Below are 20,027 nucleotides of genomic sequence, written 5' to 3'. Positions count from 1 at the left end.
AAGTTGAAAAGTCAGAAGGCACTTCATTTGATGCAGGACTTAATCCTGAGCCAGACAGCAGGCCTACTAAAAGAACGAGGATGTCAGTGTCACAGCCCATCAAACACAAGGTAGAGTGCTTCATTTGAGAGCACGCACAACCAGGGGGAATAGGTCCCTCATTTTAATTGCAACTTATGACAGACAGAATGCAGTATGGGCAAAGGCAACTGAACTTGACGATGAAGAGATGCTACTAAAGATTTGTGGTACTGATGGAAACAAGTGTACTGATATGATTGCTGAGGACTTCAGGTACCACAAGGAATGCATGACCAACTACCTGACAAAGCATCTTCATTCACAGGAAAAGACTATTACTGCCACTACTCCATATGATGCTGCACTGAACCAACTCATATCTCGGATAGATGAGCCCCTTTTCAAAGACAATGCCATATTCTTCGTTACAGCTTTCATAAATACTTGGAAAGCCATGGAGTTCACAATGTTACCTCATACAGATCACAGTCTTTGATTGCCCGCCTTAGAAGGCACTATGAAGTAGGTGGTAACTGTAGAATAATGGTTGTGCCACAGAAAGGATGTTCTAGCCTGATTTGCTCAGAAGAAATGAATGTTGGCTGCATGCTCTCGAAGTTGAAGGAACTTAAGGAGAAAACTGAAAAGGCAGAGTATGAAGAAGAAAGTGATGATGAGTTGACACCAGGTGACACCATAGTCTCTTCCTACAACACTGCAAAGAGAATACGGAAGGAGCTCCAGGACCAACGTAAGCAGGCCTTGAAGGATGCAAGAGAAGCCAGAACAGCTCAAGTCAGTGGAAGTCACCAGATGCCTGGAAGTATGACTGAAGACCAGTCACTTCAGCTAGAGATATCATACCTGGAAGCATCCCAAAGAGTGAGCTCTAACCTGTATAACCACCTTGCATGGATGATAACAGATGCATCTCCAGAGTTAGGTGAGGATGGCCAGGTAAAAGTCAGTCCTAAGCAGCAAGAACAATTTCTCAACCTTGCCCAGGATGTCTGCCAAGCAGTTGCCAAGATCCCAACACCGAAACACACATTGGGACAGCTTTGCACATCCTTAAGGAAACCAGAAGCAAGTCGACTGTGTCACTCCTAAATAGATTGACACTGCATGGCACAACACATGTCATATTCCAGTACAAGAATCCAAATGAAGACCTGACACCAACGGTTAGTTTACCGCTTCTGAAAACCCACAAAACAGCCCTGGAATCTTCTCAGCCTTTTCAAACCAAGGAAAGCCACCTCAGTCTAAAAAATCGTCAAAGGAGTCGCTCGCTGGTTGGAGTTGAAACAGAATCTAAGCTTCCGTAGTGTCTAGCAGAACGTCTTGACCACCTAAGCATCCTCTGGCATTTGGTGCATAGCTGCCCTACTGTACTATTGGATTACTTGAAACCAAGTTGCCCTGCTCCAACATGGAATTCATTCCAAGCATTTCTCATCTCAGATACCACCCCTGCAACTGTGATCAGCTATGGTCCCTTCTTCCCCAAGTCACCAACAAACCCAGATGTGGTTGAACTGTCTGTTCAGTACAGCATGGATGTGTCAACAAAACATGTTCAAGAGTATACCATCATCACATGTGACCAAGCAATCTATGAGGTGGTTCTGAGTCTGCAAAAGAAGAACAAAGAGAAGTATGCCAAACTTATCTTACGCATGGGTGCCTTCCATATTGCTCAGAATTTCCTTGGAGCCATTGGGCATTTGATGCAGTTCACTGAAATCGAAGACATCATGGTTGAAGCAGATGCCTGTCTCCGTGGAACAGCAAACAAAATCATTGGTGGGAAAGACTACTATGCAATGCTGCACAGGGTTAGTCAAGGTTTGTCCCAGAGCGGTATCTGCAGTGTGCCACCCTCCTGATTATCCCACTTCACAGGGACCTGCACCTAGTTAATTAAGTTATGTTAAATTATTTTGTTCCGTTATAAAAGTTGTAATTGTTGTCATCAGAGGCAATAAAATAATGAAAGCCATTTTGCTGTATTATATGCCTTGTGTCACATATTTCCATTGGGAGAACAGGGTTATGTTGAAATTAAAAACATGCCTAGGCCATGATGTTTAATAATATGGACATTAACAACCATATTAAATATCCAGCATGTCTTTCGGAATTTTTAGAATGGCCTAAAATTCTGAGGTTCTGGGCCTGTTGATCGCCAACTAATAGTGAAATCACCACAGATCCATTGATTTAGGTTGGATTTTTTTCTTTTTTTCTGTGGAATGAGTATACTGTTTGGTGAAAAGAATGGCATATTGACTCATGTCATAACTTGGGGGAATAGTTACCTACCAATGAAGTAAAGATGAAAATATTGAAAAAGTTAGAAAAACGCCTAATTTTTTGGCATCAAATTGAGCCAAAATCATGTAGAAATGTGTTTTAAGTTATTTTTTCAGTGCAGTTGTCAGCACATGTGTTCTCTGTATCTGGAATGCATGCATTGACAGCCTACCCAACCCATTGAGGATTTGAGGAAAAAATAATAATTTCTGATTAAAAAATAAAGAGTGTATACACTAAAATGGCCACAATTTTTCCGGCAGAGCAGACCCTCCAATTATTGCTTCTTAGGGTCAAAGTTAACAGAAAAAACACAAATAAAAAGTATGGCAAACCATGTCAGGTCCAACCCATTTTTGAGACTTTGGCTCCCCGACTAATAGAGACTGTGTCTGTCCCCTACTGAAGTAAATAACTCCATAACAAACAGAAGGAGGTAGACATTCTAATTTAATAAAAATCAATGCCAACAATAAAATAGGATCAAATAATACCACTTTTAAATGTGGACTATTAAATATAACATCACTCTCCTCAAAATCTGTTTTGATTAATGATCTCATTACAGACAATAATACTGATTTATTCTGTGTAACTGAAACTTGGTTACGTAAAGAAGATTATGTTAGTTTAAGTGAGTCGACTCCACCCACTCATGCCAACACCCATATTTTGAGGAGGAGGCGTAGCAGCCATTTTTAACACTAGATTATTAATCAACCCAAGCCCGAAATAGGTTATTCATATTTTGAAACCCTTCTTCTTAACGGGAACATACCTATGTTCCCCGGGTCCTATGTTCCTATGTTCCACTGTCACATACAAAGTGGACATTTTTTGGGAATAACGGGGAACATAGGTACGACCCCCTTCTTAACTTATCCTAGGACAGGGGTCGGGAACTTATGGCTCGCGAGCCAGGTGTGGCTCTTTTGATGATTGCATCTGGCTCACAGATTTCGGCTTTTCAGATAAAACATAAAATATTATCACTTGTTTTAATCCATCCATCGATTTTCCACTGCTCATGTCCTGTTCAGGGCTGCAGTTGGCTGCAGGAGCAATTGTCCATTATTTTAATTGGATGATAATAGCCTACGTTGGCTGTTGCTGGATAAACAGGTAAACGCCCCCTTTTGAATCAGTCTGCTCGGTCATTAGCTCAAAGCTAACCCTTCGACGAAGAAGATGGCGAAAAGAAAAAAGATGATGAGTATCGTACATTTCTGGATGAATGGACTGAAGAATTCGCCTTTGTGGAGAGAGCAGGTTCTGCAGTGTGCCTAATTTGCAATGACAAAATTGCATCAATGAAACGGTCGAATGTAAAGCGGCACTTCGACACACGCCATGCTACCTTTGCATCGAAATACCCTGTGGGAGACAGCAGGAAGAATCGTGCCAAGAGCTACTGAGCAGGGTGCAAGCTAGCCAGCAGCAACTCCGCGTATGGACCCAGCAAGGTGACTACAATTCCGCTAGTTTTGTTGGATCTTTAGCAATAGCGAGGAACAGAAAACCATTCACAGATGGCGAGTATGCTAAAACGTTCATGCTGGATGTGGCCAATGAACTTTTTGATGATCTTCTGAACAAAGACAAGATAATCAAACGGATACAAGACATGCCTCTGTCGGCAAGAACTGTTCATGATCGTATACCATCGTGATGGCAAACCAAGTGGAGGAAACGCAAGTGAAGGGCATAAATGCAGCGCCGTTCTTTTCCCTGGCTTTGGATGAGTCAACAGACGTAAGTCATTTGTCGCAGTTCAGTGTGATTGCAAGATATGCTGCTGGTGACACACTGCGCGAAGAAAGTCTTGCTGTTCTGCCAATAAAAGGGTCCACAAGAGGTGAAGATTTATTCAAGTCTTTCATGGAGTTCGCTCATGAAAAAAATCTGCCTATGGATAAACTTCTCTCAGTGTGTACTGAAGGTGCTCCGTGTATGGTGGGGAAAACAAAGGATTTGTGGCGCTTCTCCGTGAACATGAAAATAGACCCATCCTAAGTTTCCATTGCATTCTACACCAGGAGGCACTTTGTGCTCAGGTGTGTGACGGGCAACTTGGCGAAGTGATGTCGCTGGTCATTCGTGTGATCTACTTTATTGTTGCCTGAGCCTTAAATGATCGCCAGTTTAAAACACTGCTGGATGAAGTTGGAAATAACTGTCACGGTCTGCTTTTGCACAGCAAAGTGCGTTGGTTGTCAAGAGGGAAGGTGCTCACCCGTTTTGCGGCTTGCCTGAACGAAATCCGGACTTTCCTTGAAATGAAAGGCATCGAGCATCCTGAGCTAGCCGAAACTGAGCGGCTCCTCAAGTTTTACTATCTCGTGGATATGACTGACCATCTGAACCAGCTCAACGTGAAAATGCAAGGCATTGGAAATACAGTGTTATCCCTTCAACATGCCGTGTTTGCTTTTGAAAACAAGCTGGAGCTCTTTATCATGGATCTTGAAACAGGTCGTTTAATACATTTTGAAAAACTGAGACAATTTAAAGATGCATGCACAGCAAGTGAGCCCACTCAAAACTTTGATCTCCACCAGCTAGCTGGCTTCACATCCAGTCTCCTACAGTCATTCAAAGCACGCTTTGGAGAATTTCGTGAGCACACTCGTCCCGAAGACCAGGGGCCTCATGTATAAACCGTTCGTACACACAAAAAGACGGCGTACGCTTGCTTTCACGCACACAATGGCATTTATAAAAATGTACTTGGCGTGGAACCTTGCGGACCGCAGCGTAAACTCGAGCTGCTGTGAGAATTTGCGGAGGCTCTGCGCAAACTCTTGTCAGATGGAGACGCTGCAATATTAAGCTCTGAAACTTATCAGAGTGTTTCAAAATAATATTATTAATGTGTCTACAGTGACAAACATGAATTATGTGTGGATAAGATCAGAGGACAGAGGACAAAACTGATCCCGCGCGCAAACACACACACTTCAAACGTTTGCGCGCGCGCGCGCTCGTGTGTGTGAGTGAGTCCCACTTTTCTCTAAGTCTTACTTTGAGCAAATAACTGAAATTGATTTAACACAAATTAATATTTTCTTTATGTAAATAGACACACAGCTGCTGACGTGAACGCATGGACACACGCCAGTGTAACCAGTCTAACATGTTTTAAACGCTCCAAAATAAAGTTACAAACTCATTTGTTGTAAGAAAATGGGACTTGAACGTTGAGTAGAATATTTCCTTATCCCATTTTAATCCATACGATAACAAAATAACTGCAAAAAAGTTATTCCACCACCGCTGCGCCTTTCATCAGAAGAGACAGGTGATGCAGGTGCGCGCTCGTCAGCCGCTGGAGACTCCGGCGCACCTGAGACACTGGCACACTAGCATTTTCTTCCTCCCTCTTCCTCCCTCCCCAGCGTCCACAACACAATCAGTGACAGTAATGAATCATTATACATAACTCAATGAGCTCTATCTGCTTATTCTGTGCGTAATGCGCGTGTGCGTAACTGGATGATGACGCGTGACACTGACAGATTTATAGATTGTTGAAATGATCTGTAAATTCAGCTCACATGGATAAGTCATGTGTAAACAAACATGTTACATCAGAAAAACACCCGCAGAATCAACTATCAATGCACAGCCAGTTTTTTTTAAACATTAATATGAGAGCAGCCGCGGTGACCCTCACATTTAGTTCCTTCGTGTTTATATCTAATTCCAAATAAACAAACAAACAAAAAATATTAATATATCTTTTTTTAAATGTATACATCATAAATCGATGCGTCGATCGCACACTTTCCATCTTTGTATTTTATTTTCCTCCTTCGCTGCCGCATTTGTCATTGTTCTTCAGGAAGGAGGCGTCAGAGAGTGCGTTTTAGAGGCATTTGTATATTAATGTGTGAGTGGAACGAGGGCGTGGTGTGTTACTCATTCACCTCCGCTCAGTTTCACGTTTGATGGGATGTATAAAGAGAAGGTGCGCAGGACTCGGCATACGCACGGTTTTATAAATCTGAGAATTTCTTTGCGTACGTACTTTTCAAATTTTGTGAGTACGCCCTCTTTCAGTATGAAAGCTGCGCACTCTTTTGTACATGAGGCCCCAGCTGATTATCAAAACTTGGAACGCTTCCTGTCACATACGACACACTGAAGCGTGTGAGTATTGCTGTATTGATCAAGTTTGGATCTACGTATTCATGTGAGCAGTCATTTTCACATCTTAAAAACATCAAGTCCAACCGATCACGTTTAACGGATGAAAGCCTCAACGCCTGCATGAAGCTTAACCTCACCAAGTACCAACCAGACTACAAAGCCATCAGCAAATCCATGCAGCACCAGAAGTCGCATTAATGGTGAGTATTATTTAAAAGAATAAATTCAGAAGCTTATTATACTCACATTTAGTTGAATTCAGTCTTAAAATATATTATATGGCTCTCACTGAAATACATTTCCAAATATTTTGCTTTCATGGCTCTCTGAGTCAATAAGGTTCCCGACCCCTGTCCTAGGAAAACGCTAAAACCAATTATGATAGTCACAATTTACCATCCAACTGCACCTTATTCAGAGTTCTCTGAATTCTTATCGTAGTACTAAAGACAGATAAAATCATAATCGTAGGGGATTTCAGCCTCCTTGTAGATGTTGACCGTGATAGTCTTAGATAACCTGAGCGCTCTGTGTCCAGGCTGCTAAGGAAGCGCACCTTTGAGGGAGGCGGAAGTGTTAATGTTCAAATTTTGTGCTGTGAGACATGCAAATAACGCACTAAACAAAGTCAACAGGGATAAATATGACAAAAAAGACGTGAGTGGGAGCGTGTGTGTCTGTAAATGCTGTGGGATCCGAGCAGCACACACACACACACACACACACAGATTAAACAGAAATGGTCAGATCTCAAGGTGGAGGTGTAGCAGAGGTTGACCGCAAAGTGACCGCAACAAGTCATACAATCAGCTGCTCACACATCGCTTGTGCGTAAAGATGGCAGGATATTAAACACTTTGACTCATGTTTAATTTTTTTTATTATTTCTCACTATTAATGAATGCAGACGTGCGCCGCACCTGACATTTCCAACTTTACGCCCGCTTTTACTGACATGAATACTGAACACAGGGAGACAATCAGGGGCTTGTTAGAAAGCTCTGTAGCTCTAATTTCACCAGAAAATAAAGAGAACCAAAAACATATTTGAATGCGCACATGCCCAAATGTGCATGGTGCTGACCCAGAAGCCACCCATAACACACTGTGCCAGCCTCCAGCCTGTTCCCAACCATGTTGTTAGTCATAATGAATGAGTCATGTGTTGAACCAGACCACCTTGCCATGATGTTAGTTAGCTGCATTTGCGCATCACATATGATTTGAACATTGATGGAATGAAAATGTTTCCTATTAACATAAACAAATTCATCCTGTGACGGCGCTTTTATAGCAATGTGTGTGCAGTCAATAGCTCCGATTACATTAGGGAAACCGGCTCTCGCTGAAAATTGCGCTTTAATGTTGGCTTGTTTAACAGCATTGTATGGGAGGTTGATGAACCTGGATAACATTCGGATGATTCCGTCCCACACAGCTGGCATGGCTCGGCTCAGGGTTGACTGGCTCACTCCTGACTGAAATCGGCTTATGAGACGATTATTATCATTTGCAAGTAAATCCTTGTGTTCCCTAAATACTCGCTCATGGCAGATTGCACCATTTGAAGGTGTTAGTTGCTCATAAGTGTCTCTGATGTGCACATCACTCTGCTGACTACGTTTTCACATTATTAACAGTTTCACAGCATCACCACTAAGTGTCGCCAAAGGAACAATAGCTGTAGAAACGTGCGTACGGCAGCCATGAAGTTGGCGTGGCCACCGCACATTTCCACGGTCATTTCACATTTCATACATCTGAACGTGAGCGTGGAAAAGGACGTACACCACGTTTTTGTGCGTACGCAACCTTTGTACATGAGGCCCCAGGTCTTTGGCTCTTGTCCCTTAAAAACGAAGAGGCCCATAGGAGATGTCTGTATTGTAGTTGTGCACAACCTCCATTTGGAATGGGGAGTCCATTGAGGTTGGACCTCCGGAAGGGGAGATTGTGGATGTTATGAGAAGGAAATATGGGGATAAAGGTTTAAAATGTTTAAATGTCTGGACAGCTGAGTTTGGATTCCTAATAGGGGAATCCCTCAGTTAAAGAAATATATCGATATTAAAAGAAAATATTGAGGGGAAACGAACAAGAAATGAGAAGTAAAAGTAAGGTTTTCTGTAAGAAAATAAGAAAATATGAAGGTGAAAAAAAGAATGTTTTCAGACACATACTAAGCAGATTAATATATATTATAACATATATTGAGAATTCAGACAATAGCTGTGCAGGGGCAGAGCTACGGGGGGAAGCTGCTCCCCTACTGTTGAGCCTCCTAATGAATGTAATCTAAGGTTATTCACCATCAGTGATAACAGTACGGCCATTAATGTAATGTGACATCACTTGTTTGGGATTTGTAAGAGCGTTTTGCTCTTTGATTAGTTTTGATTTTAGTAAAGACAACAACAGCTTCATACAATATATTCAAACCTGTCATGTTTAATCCATAACGTTTACACAAGGCTTTACGTCACAACACACTACACAGTTATAGCTCGATGGATCATATTGATTTGATTAGCTAAGCAGTAGACCTGCTATAAAACCACTTACTGTCACCTATCACAGCAATGAGTTAAACCAGGTCACATCCTTTACTTTTCTAACTGGGAAAATAACAAATACAAAGTCGTCTAAACATAACTGTTGTGTGTAATAAATATCTTCTGATATTAGATTTGTTATATGTATTAGCTACATGGCCCTACAGTGTAGTGATACAAGGTTAACCAGAGCAAAAAGTGGGGACATTAAAAGGGTTTTTAGTAAGAAAAGCAAGTTCACAGCAAGTCACACGTCTGTGCTTCACTTCTCTCTCTCACACACACACACTCTCTCTCTCACACACACTCACTCTCTCACACACACTCACTCTCTCAGACACACGCTCATACTTTTCATATATGGTGTATGCAACATCAGAAAATAAGAAATGTTTTGGCTGTGGAGGGGAGGGTCACCTGATCCGATCCTGTCCGGGGAGGAACGAGGCGGAGCGGCAGGCGGCTGCTGCCGCTGCGGTCCGCGGCAGGGAGCTGCGCGGTCGGGTGCCGCCGATGATGGAGAACGAGGCTGCTGTCGGCGGGGAGCCAGAACCGGCGCGAGCAGCCGCGACCGGAGCCGGGGCTGATGTCCTCTTCCTTCCAAAGGAGGAAGGAGGGCAAGCAGGGGCGCTGCTTTTCGTCTACGTTTTATCCAGAGGCTGCTGAATGGACCAGAGGACACTGTGTGGAGGACTCTGGCCTGCTGCATCCTGAAGCGTTTTAACAGCCTGGGTATGGATTTTAATTTGTTTTTAATGGACAGCACCAAGGTCAACAGGTCATCTCTTCTTCGTGTTTTTAATGGCTGGCACCTCATAACCAAAGAGAGACAAAAGCAGGCAGACTCTGCATTGGTTGTTGCAGGAGCCGGTGCTTCACGGGACAGTCCTGGACTGTCCGGTCTGGGTTGGCCCCTCTCTGTCCTCCATGTTCCAGGCTGCAGGGGTTACTCTGGGCCGAGTGGTGGAGCTGGCTGGGGCCAGTTTGGAGGACTCCGTAGGTCTGGCTTCGGTCGTGGGTCTGAGGTCCAGTAGAGTCGCCCGACAATTTCTGGAAACACTGGAGGGAGAGACTGAGTGGACACGAACTCCGGATGTTGGACACCTTTGCCTCTGGTGAAACCACACCCAACACCCGGGACTCCTTCCCCCTCATCCAGCTAACCCAAGACCTGAAGGACTGTGTGGGTCCTCATCTGGATCGCTGCCCTCAGGCCTCTCTACAGGAGGCCTCGGGAAAGACCTTTTACCGTCTAAACTCTAAACAAAGAAAAGCTAGCGGACGCGTTGACACACCTGTGTCAGGTGGAAGATGATGACCTGTTGATTGGTAAGGTGCTGAGCAAATTATGGGTTTTATATGTTTTATGTATGTTTTTATATGTGTTTGTGAATATGTTTATATGTGTATTTTTAAAAAACGGAAAAAACACAATAAGTGACGCTGTTCGAAGTGGCAAATGAAGTTGTGTTTTAAAAATAAAAAAAATCTCTCTCCGTCTCGTCAATCAGCGATAAAGCTTTTCAGTCAGCGCCACGGTCCTCTATTAGATTAAGAACCCTTTAAGTCCCGCAAGGGGAAATTCAATTCTGCAGTGAGTTAGTGAACACACACAGCACACAGTGAGGTGGAGAACATGCTAACCCAGCGCAGTGAGCTGCCATGCTAGTGAGCGGCGCTCGGGGAGCAGTGAGGGGTGCAAGTGCCTTGCTCAACAGCACTTCAGCTGCGGACTGGTCGGGGATTGAACCGGCTACCTTCCGGTCTCGAGCTCGAAGCCCTAACCACTAGGCCACAGCTAAGGACACGCTTTAAGCCCAATTTATACTTCTGCGTAAAGTGCTCTGCGTAGGTTACGCTGTCGAAGAGCCTCTGCGTCGTCTCCAACTGCACGGAGTAAGTGTCCGTCACTCCGTCAAGGGACAACGGAGACGGCAAGAGCTGCGATTGGTCCTCAGGACAGGCCTAGCGAAGCTGCTCTGTGCAGGCTCACAGTGAGCACCGAGCGTCCACAGACGCGGAGCTGATCCCCGCCGATAACGCCGCTGCCAAACTATAAATATGTCATATCTTAACACACACAGCACATGTTTAGACTCTAAATGGCCAATTTCTCGCCTCAAATTATCTTAAAACTGCGTTCTGTGACACAGAAAATTGAGAAACGGCTACTGTTTCAACAACAACAGTCTTTCTCTCTCTTTCTTTCTCGGAAGCCATTGCTCACTGTAGCCTGAAGCAGAACAACATTGCGCAGTGACCCCTACTGATCGGTCGGGAAATGTCCGTCACCACGACGCAGAAGTATAAAGGCTCGAGGCGTCTCCGTGGTGATGCAGTCGGATAACTCATACGCAGTCGGAGAAGTATAATGTGGCCTTTACAATGCTGCCCCATATCCCACCACGACATCAGGAGATAACGGAGGCCGTGACATTTATGGTAGTGAAGGACATGTAAGCATTAGTACCGTAAGCAACCCAGGATTCGTTACGTGTTTCAGTCACAAGCGTCACATGTTGCCGTCACGTAAACATTTCAGCAGAGTTGCAGTCCTGTATGATAAATGTTGTGCTGAGGGAGTATAGCACTATTTTGTTCTTTGAAAAAGAAAGAGTATTTTGTTTTGATTTTGCCTGTGGTATTAGTGTTTTTTGCATATTGTAAATGTGTTCAAGGTGTGCAGCAGTGCAAGTAGAATTTAAATTAATTAAATTACTATTATTATTTTTTTTACTTGTTTACTTGTTATTAAATTATTTCTGGCTGTTCTTTTAAGTTATATTTAAAGTTGAGTTTTGGTGTTTCAATAAATACGTTTTTGAAATCAATATCGTGATTATTATTTTTGCCATAATCGTCCAGCCCTACAATATATCTGAAGTTTAAAGTTATTATGTCTGTCACACATCGTCCCACTTTACCATGCTACTTGTCCCACATTTTGTCTGTCTGGAGGAGGTCACCCTAGGTCTGCTCAATACAAGGGCACACCAAAATGTGGACTTTTGTCACTTGCAGAGGTGGACACCAGTCATTACTTGAGTAAAACTCAGCTTACATAAAATCACCACCAGTGATATTACACATTTAATGTGTAATATCACTGGTGATGATGAAGTTTTGTTTTGGTAAACACAGCAAACACTTGAAGCGAACACTATCTTTAACTTGTTCAGAAAATTTAAATAGTCTGGCGAGGTGTGGCCATGTGTTGGCACATTCCCAGGATGGACCTGCTGCGTCTTCATCCATGGTTTCATTCATGGTTTCATCTTTATCTTTTGCGTAGACTGCACTCTTTTGGGGTGAGCAGGACACTGCTGAGGACTTTCTACGACACTGTGGTTGCGTCAGTGGTCCTGTTTGCTGTGGTGTGCTGGGGAGGGGGCTGTTCTGTGCGGTACAAAAACAGACTAGATCGGATAATTAAAAAAGCCGGCTCGGTCTGTGGCTGTCCCCTGGACTCCATCGAGGTCATCCAAGAGAGGAGGGTACTGGCCAAACTATCGGCCATCATGGACAACACCTCTCACCCACTGCACAAGACTGTTGGGGCCTTAAGAAGCTCCTTCAGTCAGAGACTGATGCACCCTAAGTGCAGGACGGAGCGGCTCGCAGGTCGTTCATTCCCACTGCTGTCCGTCTGTACAACAGTGTGCAAACCAAATAACTATGTTTGTGTCACTGCTGTATTAGTCTGATATTGTTTACAGTTTTTGTTCCTCGTTTTAGCTGGTCTGTTAAGTTATTGTTAACAGTTTTTTGTTTTTTGTTTTTTAACTGGTCTGTTAAGTTATTGTTTACAGTTTTGTTGTTTTGTTTTTAACTGGTCTGTCAAGTTATTGTTTACAGTTTTGTTTTTTTGTTTTGAACTGGTCTGTTAAATTATTGTTACAGTTTTTTGGTTTTTTTTTAACTGGTCTGTTATGTTTATTGTTTACAGTTCAGTTTCTTGTTTTTAACTGGTCTGTTAAGTTATTGTTTACAGTTTTTGTTTTTTTTACTGGTCTGTTAAGTTATTGTTTACAGTTTTGTTCCTTGTCTTTAGCTGGTCTGTTTAGTTATTGTTTACTGTTGTTGTCCTGTTTGTCTTGTTTGCCTAGATTTGTCTTATTTTTACCTGAACCTAATACGCACCTTATTTACATTCACTCTTATCTTATTTCTTTCTATGTACAGTTTTTATAACATTGTGTAATTGTTAATCTGTATACGGAGCTGCTGAAACCCTGTTCTCTCCCCACTGTGGGATAAATAAAGCTATCTTATCTTATCTTATCTTATCTCTCAACTAAATCTGACCATGGAGTGGTTTCTTTTTTTGTTTTTTTTATTCTTTAGAACTCACGGTTATGGATAGAAATGTATTGGAGTAAAATGATTCTCGATTAAAGTACAGATCCCTCAGAATTGTACTGTATTTAAGTAAATGTAATCCGTTACTGTCCGGCTCTGCTCACTTGTAAATATGCCACATATGTCACAAATCACGTGGCAACACAACTGAATGTGTATCATTCCACTGTCAGCTGCCTGTGGACTCGTTTCAGAGAGACTGGAACGACAGTGAACCGTGCACATGCCCGCCAGCCACGTGTAACCATACCCTCTCAGGACTGGTACATGTGGCTCCAGCTCCTCTGTGATCAGAACTGCTGGTGAGACTGTTGGTCTGCACAACAGGTGGATTTCAGCGCAGTCAGGAACCGCCTGCGCAACTCCCATTGTGTTCTTCCTGCCATTTTGTTTTGAAATTGTTCCTAATTTTCGCAAATTAAAGCCAGTTTATTGATAAAGTTGTACTGTTATTTTTGGATAATTACTCTGTTTTGTCACATAACAATAAATACAAGTTTTTCTTCGTGCGTTTATATTTTTGTTGAGTGTAATTCACATTCCAGAACAGCAGGTGGCGCTAATTGACTTTTTACGCTGGTTGTCAACTGCTTTCAAAGACAAAGTAGAAGAAGACGGGGCTAAAAAAACAAAAACAAAACACTATTCGCTGTCATTCCCTGATGCAGTCAGTTGTTCCAGCCAGGAACCTTCCATCCATGTTTTAAAAAGCGTAACTGTCCGTGACTAAGTGACAGCCATGACTTCGTCCTCCGCCGTTCGGTTTGTCAGCGTGGACAACAAGGACGAACAGGAGGAGGACACTCGGTGTGACAGGAGGACAGACACCGGGGAGAGGACGATGAAGCCCGACTCCGACAACCAGCGACTCCATGGAGGCGGACGCTGGACGGTCACTCTGACTCTGTGCATGTCCTTCCTGGGTTTGGTAAATAAATACTGTGTGTGTGTGTGTGAGTGTGAGTGTGTGAGTGAGAAAATATCGTTCGCGTGATTTCCACATGTATTTCTCAGGGCTGCCAACTTGTGACAGAACCATGGAGTGAGACATCTTGACATTCAGGGTAGTGATGGGATCGGCAGTTCATTTGAGTGTACCGAATCACTTGAATCAGTTCATTAAAATGATTCGTTCAAAAGATTCGTTCACCGAATCGTTCAGTGCTTAGCAGGAGCCCAGTGCCCTGCTACGAGACTCACGGTCTCCCTGAGCAGCGCCGCGGGTCAGTGAGCGAGTGACGGCGCGAACGAGATTCACGTCCTCAGCCACAGTTCACCAGGGGCCTCATGTACAAAGGTTGCGTTTACGCATAAAAACGTGGCAAATGTGCGGTGGCCACGCCAACTTCATGGCTGCCGTACGCACGTTTCTACAGCTATTGTTCCTTTGGCGACACTTAGTGGTGATGCTGTGAAACTGTTAATGTGAAAACATGTAGTCATCAGAGTGATGTGCACATCAGGGACACACTTATGAGCAACTAACACCTTCAAATGGTGCAATCTGCCATGAGCGAGTATTTAGGGAACACAAGGATTTACTTGCAAATGATAATAATCGTCTCATAAGCCGATTTCAGTCAGGAGTGAGCCAGTCAACCCTGAGCAGAGCCATGCCAGCTGTGTGGGACGGAATCATCCGAATGTCATCCAGGTTCCTCAACCTCCCATACAATGCTGTTAAACAGGCCAACATTAAAGCGCTATTTTCAGCGAGAGCCTGTTTCCCTCATGTAATCGGAGCTAATGACTGCGCACACATTGCTATGAAAGCGCTGTCACAGAATTTGTTTACGTTAATAGGAAACATTTTCATTCCATCAATGTTCAAATCATATGTGATGCGCAAATCTGGTTCACTGTGGTCAAGCCAGCCGTGGTTCGCGTTTGCCTGGTCAAATCAGCCGCACATTTTTTTCTAGTGCGCGAATCTACTAACGTTTACGGTAATCGTAATGAAACAGCACTGAAGAGCTGAGAGTGACAGTGAGTAGTTAAAGATTTATACTGCTGGACTGAGTAGCATCCAGCTGCAGCCCCTGAGAGCAACAACCCGGAACAACACCCCGGCATTATGGACGCTCTGTAGCTCTAATTTCACCAGCAGAAAATAAAGAAAACCAAAAACATGATATTTGAATATGCACATGCCCAGATGTGCATGGCGCTGATTTACATACGGGACAATTAAAATAAACTATTTACTCACCCAGAAGCCACCCATCACACACTGTGCCAGCCTCCAGCCTGTTCCCATGCTGTTAGTCATAATGAACCAGGACTGCGGTCAAGCCAGCCATGGCCATTAAACATGAGTAAAAGTGTTTAATATCCTGCCATCTTTACGCACAAGCGATGTGTGAGCAGCTGATTGTATGACCTGTTGTGGTCACTTTGCTTCAGCTGTGAGCAGAAAACCTCTGCTACACCTCCACCTTGAGATCTGACCATTTCTGTTTAATCTGTGTGTGTGTGTGTGTGTGTGTGTGTGTGTGTGTGTGTGTGTGTGTGTGTGTGCGCGCGTGTGCGCATGCGTGCATGCTTGCGTGCGTGTGTGTGTGTGAGGTGAATTTCAGGTTCACCCTGGGAGCTGGTGGATTCGATACTACAACCTTCCCAACACAAGTCTACTTACTTCACCACCAGAAAATAAAAGATGCAAAAGCAGATGTATGCTGTAATAATGCGTGTCATTACCCGACCTATACCGGAAACTCGAAACTCGTGCGAGCGGTTTGAAACGTTTCAGAGGATGGATGATATTCGCACAATATGCTTAGCGCGTTCTCAGCCCATGGGTGTATTGGGTCAAGTTAGGTACAATACTAGTATCTTCTCCCAGAAAGTAACTAAAGTAGTTACTGAGTTACATATTCTAAAAGTAAGTAGTTGCTTCTGAAAGTACTTTCAAGTAATTTTTTAATACTTGTGTCAAATAATTTGGACCCCATCTCCACCCTTCTTTGACAGAACTTGTGTGCGTGTTCAAATATTTCTGATAAATGAATACTATAATGAAATGGACACTCGATACAATACAAGCAGATATCCACAGTGCACAAATCTCAACTATTTTAATGTTGCTGTGGGAAAGTGAGACTAGCATCCAATAAAATGTGATGGATTATTATAGATTATTATAATTACTATGCTTATAGAGTGGATTGATATAGATAGAAATCTATTGAAATATTTACTTTTAGTAAGAGTAATAGTTTACTCTTTAGTGTAAAGGCGACCTTGAGTGTCATTAAAGGCACCTTAAAATATAATGCATTATTATTATTATTAATAATAATAATGCATTATATTATATATTATATTAATAATAATAATAATAATAATAATAATAATGATAATAATAAATTAGAAAGAAAAAACAGTCAACATACTGTACGTATGTTTTTATGTAATGTAAGTACTTTCTTCCTGGAATCTTTATCTTCATCTTCCTCAAGTTGCTCTTCACACGTCTGTCTCGCTCTTGTGCTTCCTGCTAAAGCACCCTGTGGAAGCCGTTGCCCGTAGAAATCTATAGATTAGCCTCATCATTATATAAGCCACAGGGTTCAGAGCGTGTGGAAATTATGGCTCACCATTCCTGTTTCTACTGCGCACTTTTGCTGCGCACAGCGTGAGGAAGTAGACTTAGGCTGAATCCCAATTCCACCCCTTAGCCCTCCCCCTTCCCCCTACCCCTTTGTCGGAGTTCCCCTTGGCCCTCAAAACAGAGTTGAGGGAGCGAGGGGTACGAACGTTCCCCTAAGAAAAAAGACACACCTCCATTACGTCATCACGTCGTCCGGACTTGACGCTCGCGGACTGCTACATCAACAAGCCGATGCGATGCTTGTTGATGTAACAATCCAAAAATGCCGTCCTCACAAGTAATGTCTGTTGCCTGGGCTATTTTTCTGTTTTTACGGCTGTCAGCTGCTAACCAACGACATTGGCGGCGACGCTGTGAGGAGTGTTCACACACACAGTTACAGCGACTGCAGACCCGCTGCATTACCATAGCCACACACACACACACACGGTGCAGAGGGAGTAGAGCGGGGACAGAATCTCCTGTTCTGTTCTGAAGACGCAACTGTGCACTCCGGCACAATTTGTTAATGTTAAAAAAATAGCGATAGCAGCTAGCTAACCACTTACGAAAGGGACGCCGGGATAGCATCGGCTACGACTAGCTAGTAATTCAAAACAAACTTGACTAGTGATTCAGAAACACCGTTGACAATTGAAGAAGACCACAATACAATCATTACACATGACTGTCGTGATTAAAATACTGAAAATACATTTGTGCGAGTCTTTAACGGCTGACAGGTGACGCGGCGGAAGCTGCGAAATTCCTCGAAGCCCTCCGTTTCAAGTGTGGTCCTGAGGAAGCTTCGTTTCGAGGGCTACGTAGCCCTTCGGCTTGGCCCTACCCCTTAACCCTTATGAGAAATGAGACAGCACTACCCCTCACATGAACGCACAAAAACAAGGGGTAGGGGGAAGGGGGAGGGCTAAGGGGTGGAATTGGGATTCAGCCTAAGCACCCGCCCAACTTCACCTCTGATTGGCTTACCACAGAATTTTACTCAACCTCAGCCAATCGTCATCACTGATGCAATTGTCTCGTGCCGCCACCTTCACCAAGGACAAGGAGGAACAAGACATTCCTCTGTCGCTCGGCTCAGAGGCCTGATGTAAACTTCAATATAGTAACTCGACACATTTTTTGGCAGTAACGGTAACGGCGTTATAATAATGAGAGATAGTAATAATAATAATAAAAAGTAATCAATCATATTACTCGTTACTGAAAAAGGTATAATGTTAGTAACGTTATTTATTACGCTGTTATTCCCATCACTGCTCTTCAGGCATAACTTATCGATCAAGAGTGGCTTTTCTCAGGCTCAATAGATTAGCTATTATAAAACTATAAATTATTATATAATATTCAGAACCGTTTTTTTTAATCGCGATGTGTACTTCAGCGTGAGAGCACGTGAAGCCAATCAAATGTGTGTCTCACGTCCAATCCGTGAGAGTTGGCAGCTCTGATTCCTACATCTCTTATCTTGGTAGCTGGCTAAGGCGTTACTCTGTTATGAATGAGATGAAATTACGATTATATCGTTGATTAGTTGATTGTGGTGACTTCACATGATTGGTTTTGGCGATCTACAATGTCTGCACAATATTGGCTTTAAAATGTATTATTGGATATCCACAAACACAATATGATCATAATGCTGTTAATTTCACTACAGAAGAGACTAAATGACCTCTGCAGTCGTGTAAAAAGAAAGACGTTTGTTTTGGTTATGGGTCTAAACGCTCCCCATATATCGTCATAAAAAATTTCATTGTCCATTGTTCCATCACCAGCATGCATTCAGTATGGTTTGTTCAGCAACTTCTTGTACAAGTTATAGCTGCATCTATCTAGTATTTTATTTTTATCAAGTATTCTACCAATTATTCCAATGCTTAACCGAGTAATCAGATAAAAATACTTTTTTTTTTTTTTATTAAATCACAAAGAAGCATCTCTTAAAACAAACCATCAGCTGGATTCTTTTCAGAACATAATACTATTTTGGCAATGCAAAAACACAAAGTACATTTAAAGGGGAAATAAGTAGTTTATAGTGCCATCTAGAGGAGAGGCTGAAATGTACAACAAAGACCTGCTGCTCTGCTCACCTCCTCCCTTCCCTGAGCGCTACGGTATCCGCAGCTGGTCAAATGTCGTCCTCGTCGTCTTTCTCCGTGTCAGCAGATGAGGTTCGTGAGGCGAGGGAGAGGGCGAGCTACCGCGGCCGTAGCAGACGAAGCGGAGAGAGAGGAGGCGGGACTTCCACTACAAGTAAAGAGACGCTTGTTTTGTTACAGGCTCCGGTAGAAACATGGCGTCTCGCTGCTAACAGTGGCTATGCAACCCGGTCCGCGGTCATGTTATTTTACATGACTTTTTGAAACACTACGAAAATGAAACAAAAACTATAATACAGCGACTAGACAATGCAGGAGCACATAATATGTATAAAAAAGTGGATTTTGGGTTATATAAACCCATAAATACTACATATTGTACCTTTAAATAAATTGTGTTAACACTAAAGCATATACTAAATGAATTTAAGGCATAACCTAAATCAAAGATAAATATACAATTACCGTTGCCATTATACATCTTAACTTTCAGAACCTGTTCATCAGGTCTAACATAAGCCATTTCTTTGACACTTGAGTAAAGTCACACAAAAACCAAACCAAAACCAATAAACCAATACCAAACTGGCAGTTAAGCAGCACTGGTACAGCAGCTGTCAGTGTTTGTCTCATCTCAAACTCTTGATAGATTTTTCTTTTAATGCTTCCCTGCAGCGTTTAACCTTAAAGAACACTGAGCTTTTCAGCTGCTTTTTTCCATTACTATCTTTAAAGATACAGTATATGCAGAGGATAAAAGGAGTATAAGAATGTGCAATATAGAGTGTCTTATATCCTTTTTTTTAACACAACCTAGACAAAACAAAAAATATATGGTTGACCAACTATATAAACACACCTGAGCATTGGCCCGTAACTGTATCCACTGTGTCACACTTTGTTGTAAATTATAAT

At 42.7% G+C, this 20,027-nt stretch overlaps 1 protein-coding gene across 1 annotated transcript in view; it reads left to right on the top strand.

Moving 5' to 3' along the window:
• The first annotated feature begins 14,193 nt into the window (after positions 1 to 14,193).
• The window catches only part of mfsd4b (major facilitator superfamily domain containing 4B), a 39,789-nt gene continuing 33,955 nt past the window's right edge, over positions 14,194 to 20,027 (top strand). The window contains exon 1 of the mRNA XM_083906032.1: positions 14,194 to 14,325. Coding sequence (XP_083762158.1) covers positions 14,239 to 14,325 — 87 coding nt within the window. The 5' untranslated portion in view covers positions 14,194 to 14,238. The remainder of the gene's footprint in view (positions 14,326 to 20,027) is intronic.

The sequence above is a fragment of the Microchirus variegatus genome, assembly GCF_963457635.1.
Source record: "Microchirus variegatus genome assembly, chromosome: 19".
Classification (NCBI taxonomy): Eukaryota; Metazoa; Chordata; class Actinopteri; order Pleuronectiformes; family Soleidae; genus Microchirus; species Microchirus variegatus.
Note: the sequence above shows the minus strand (reverse complement) of the source record. Positions and strands in the feature narration are given on the sequence as shown.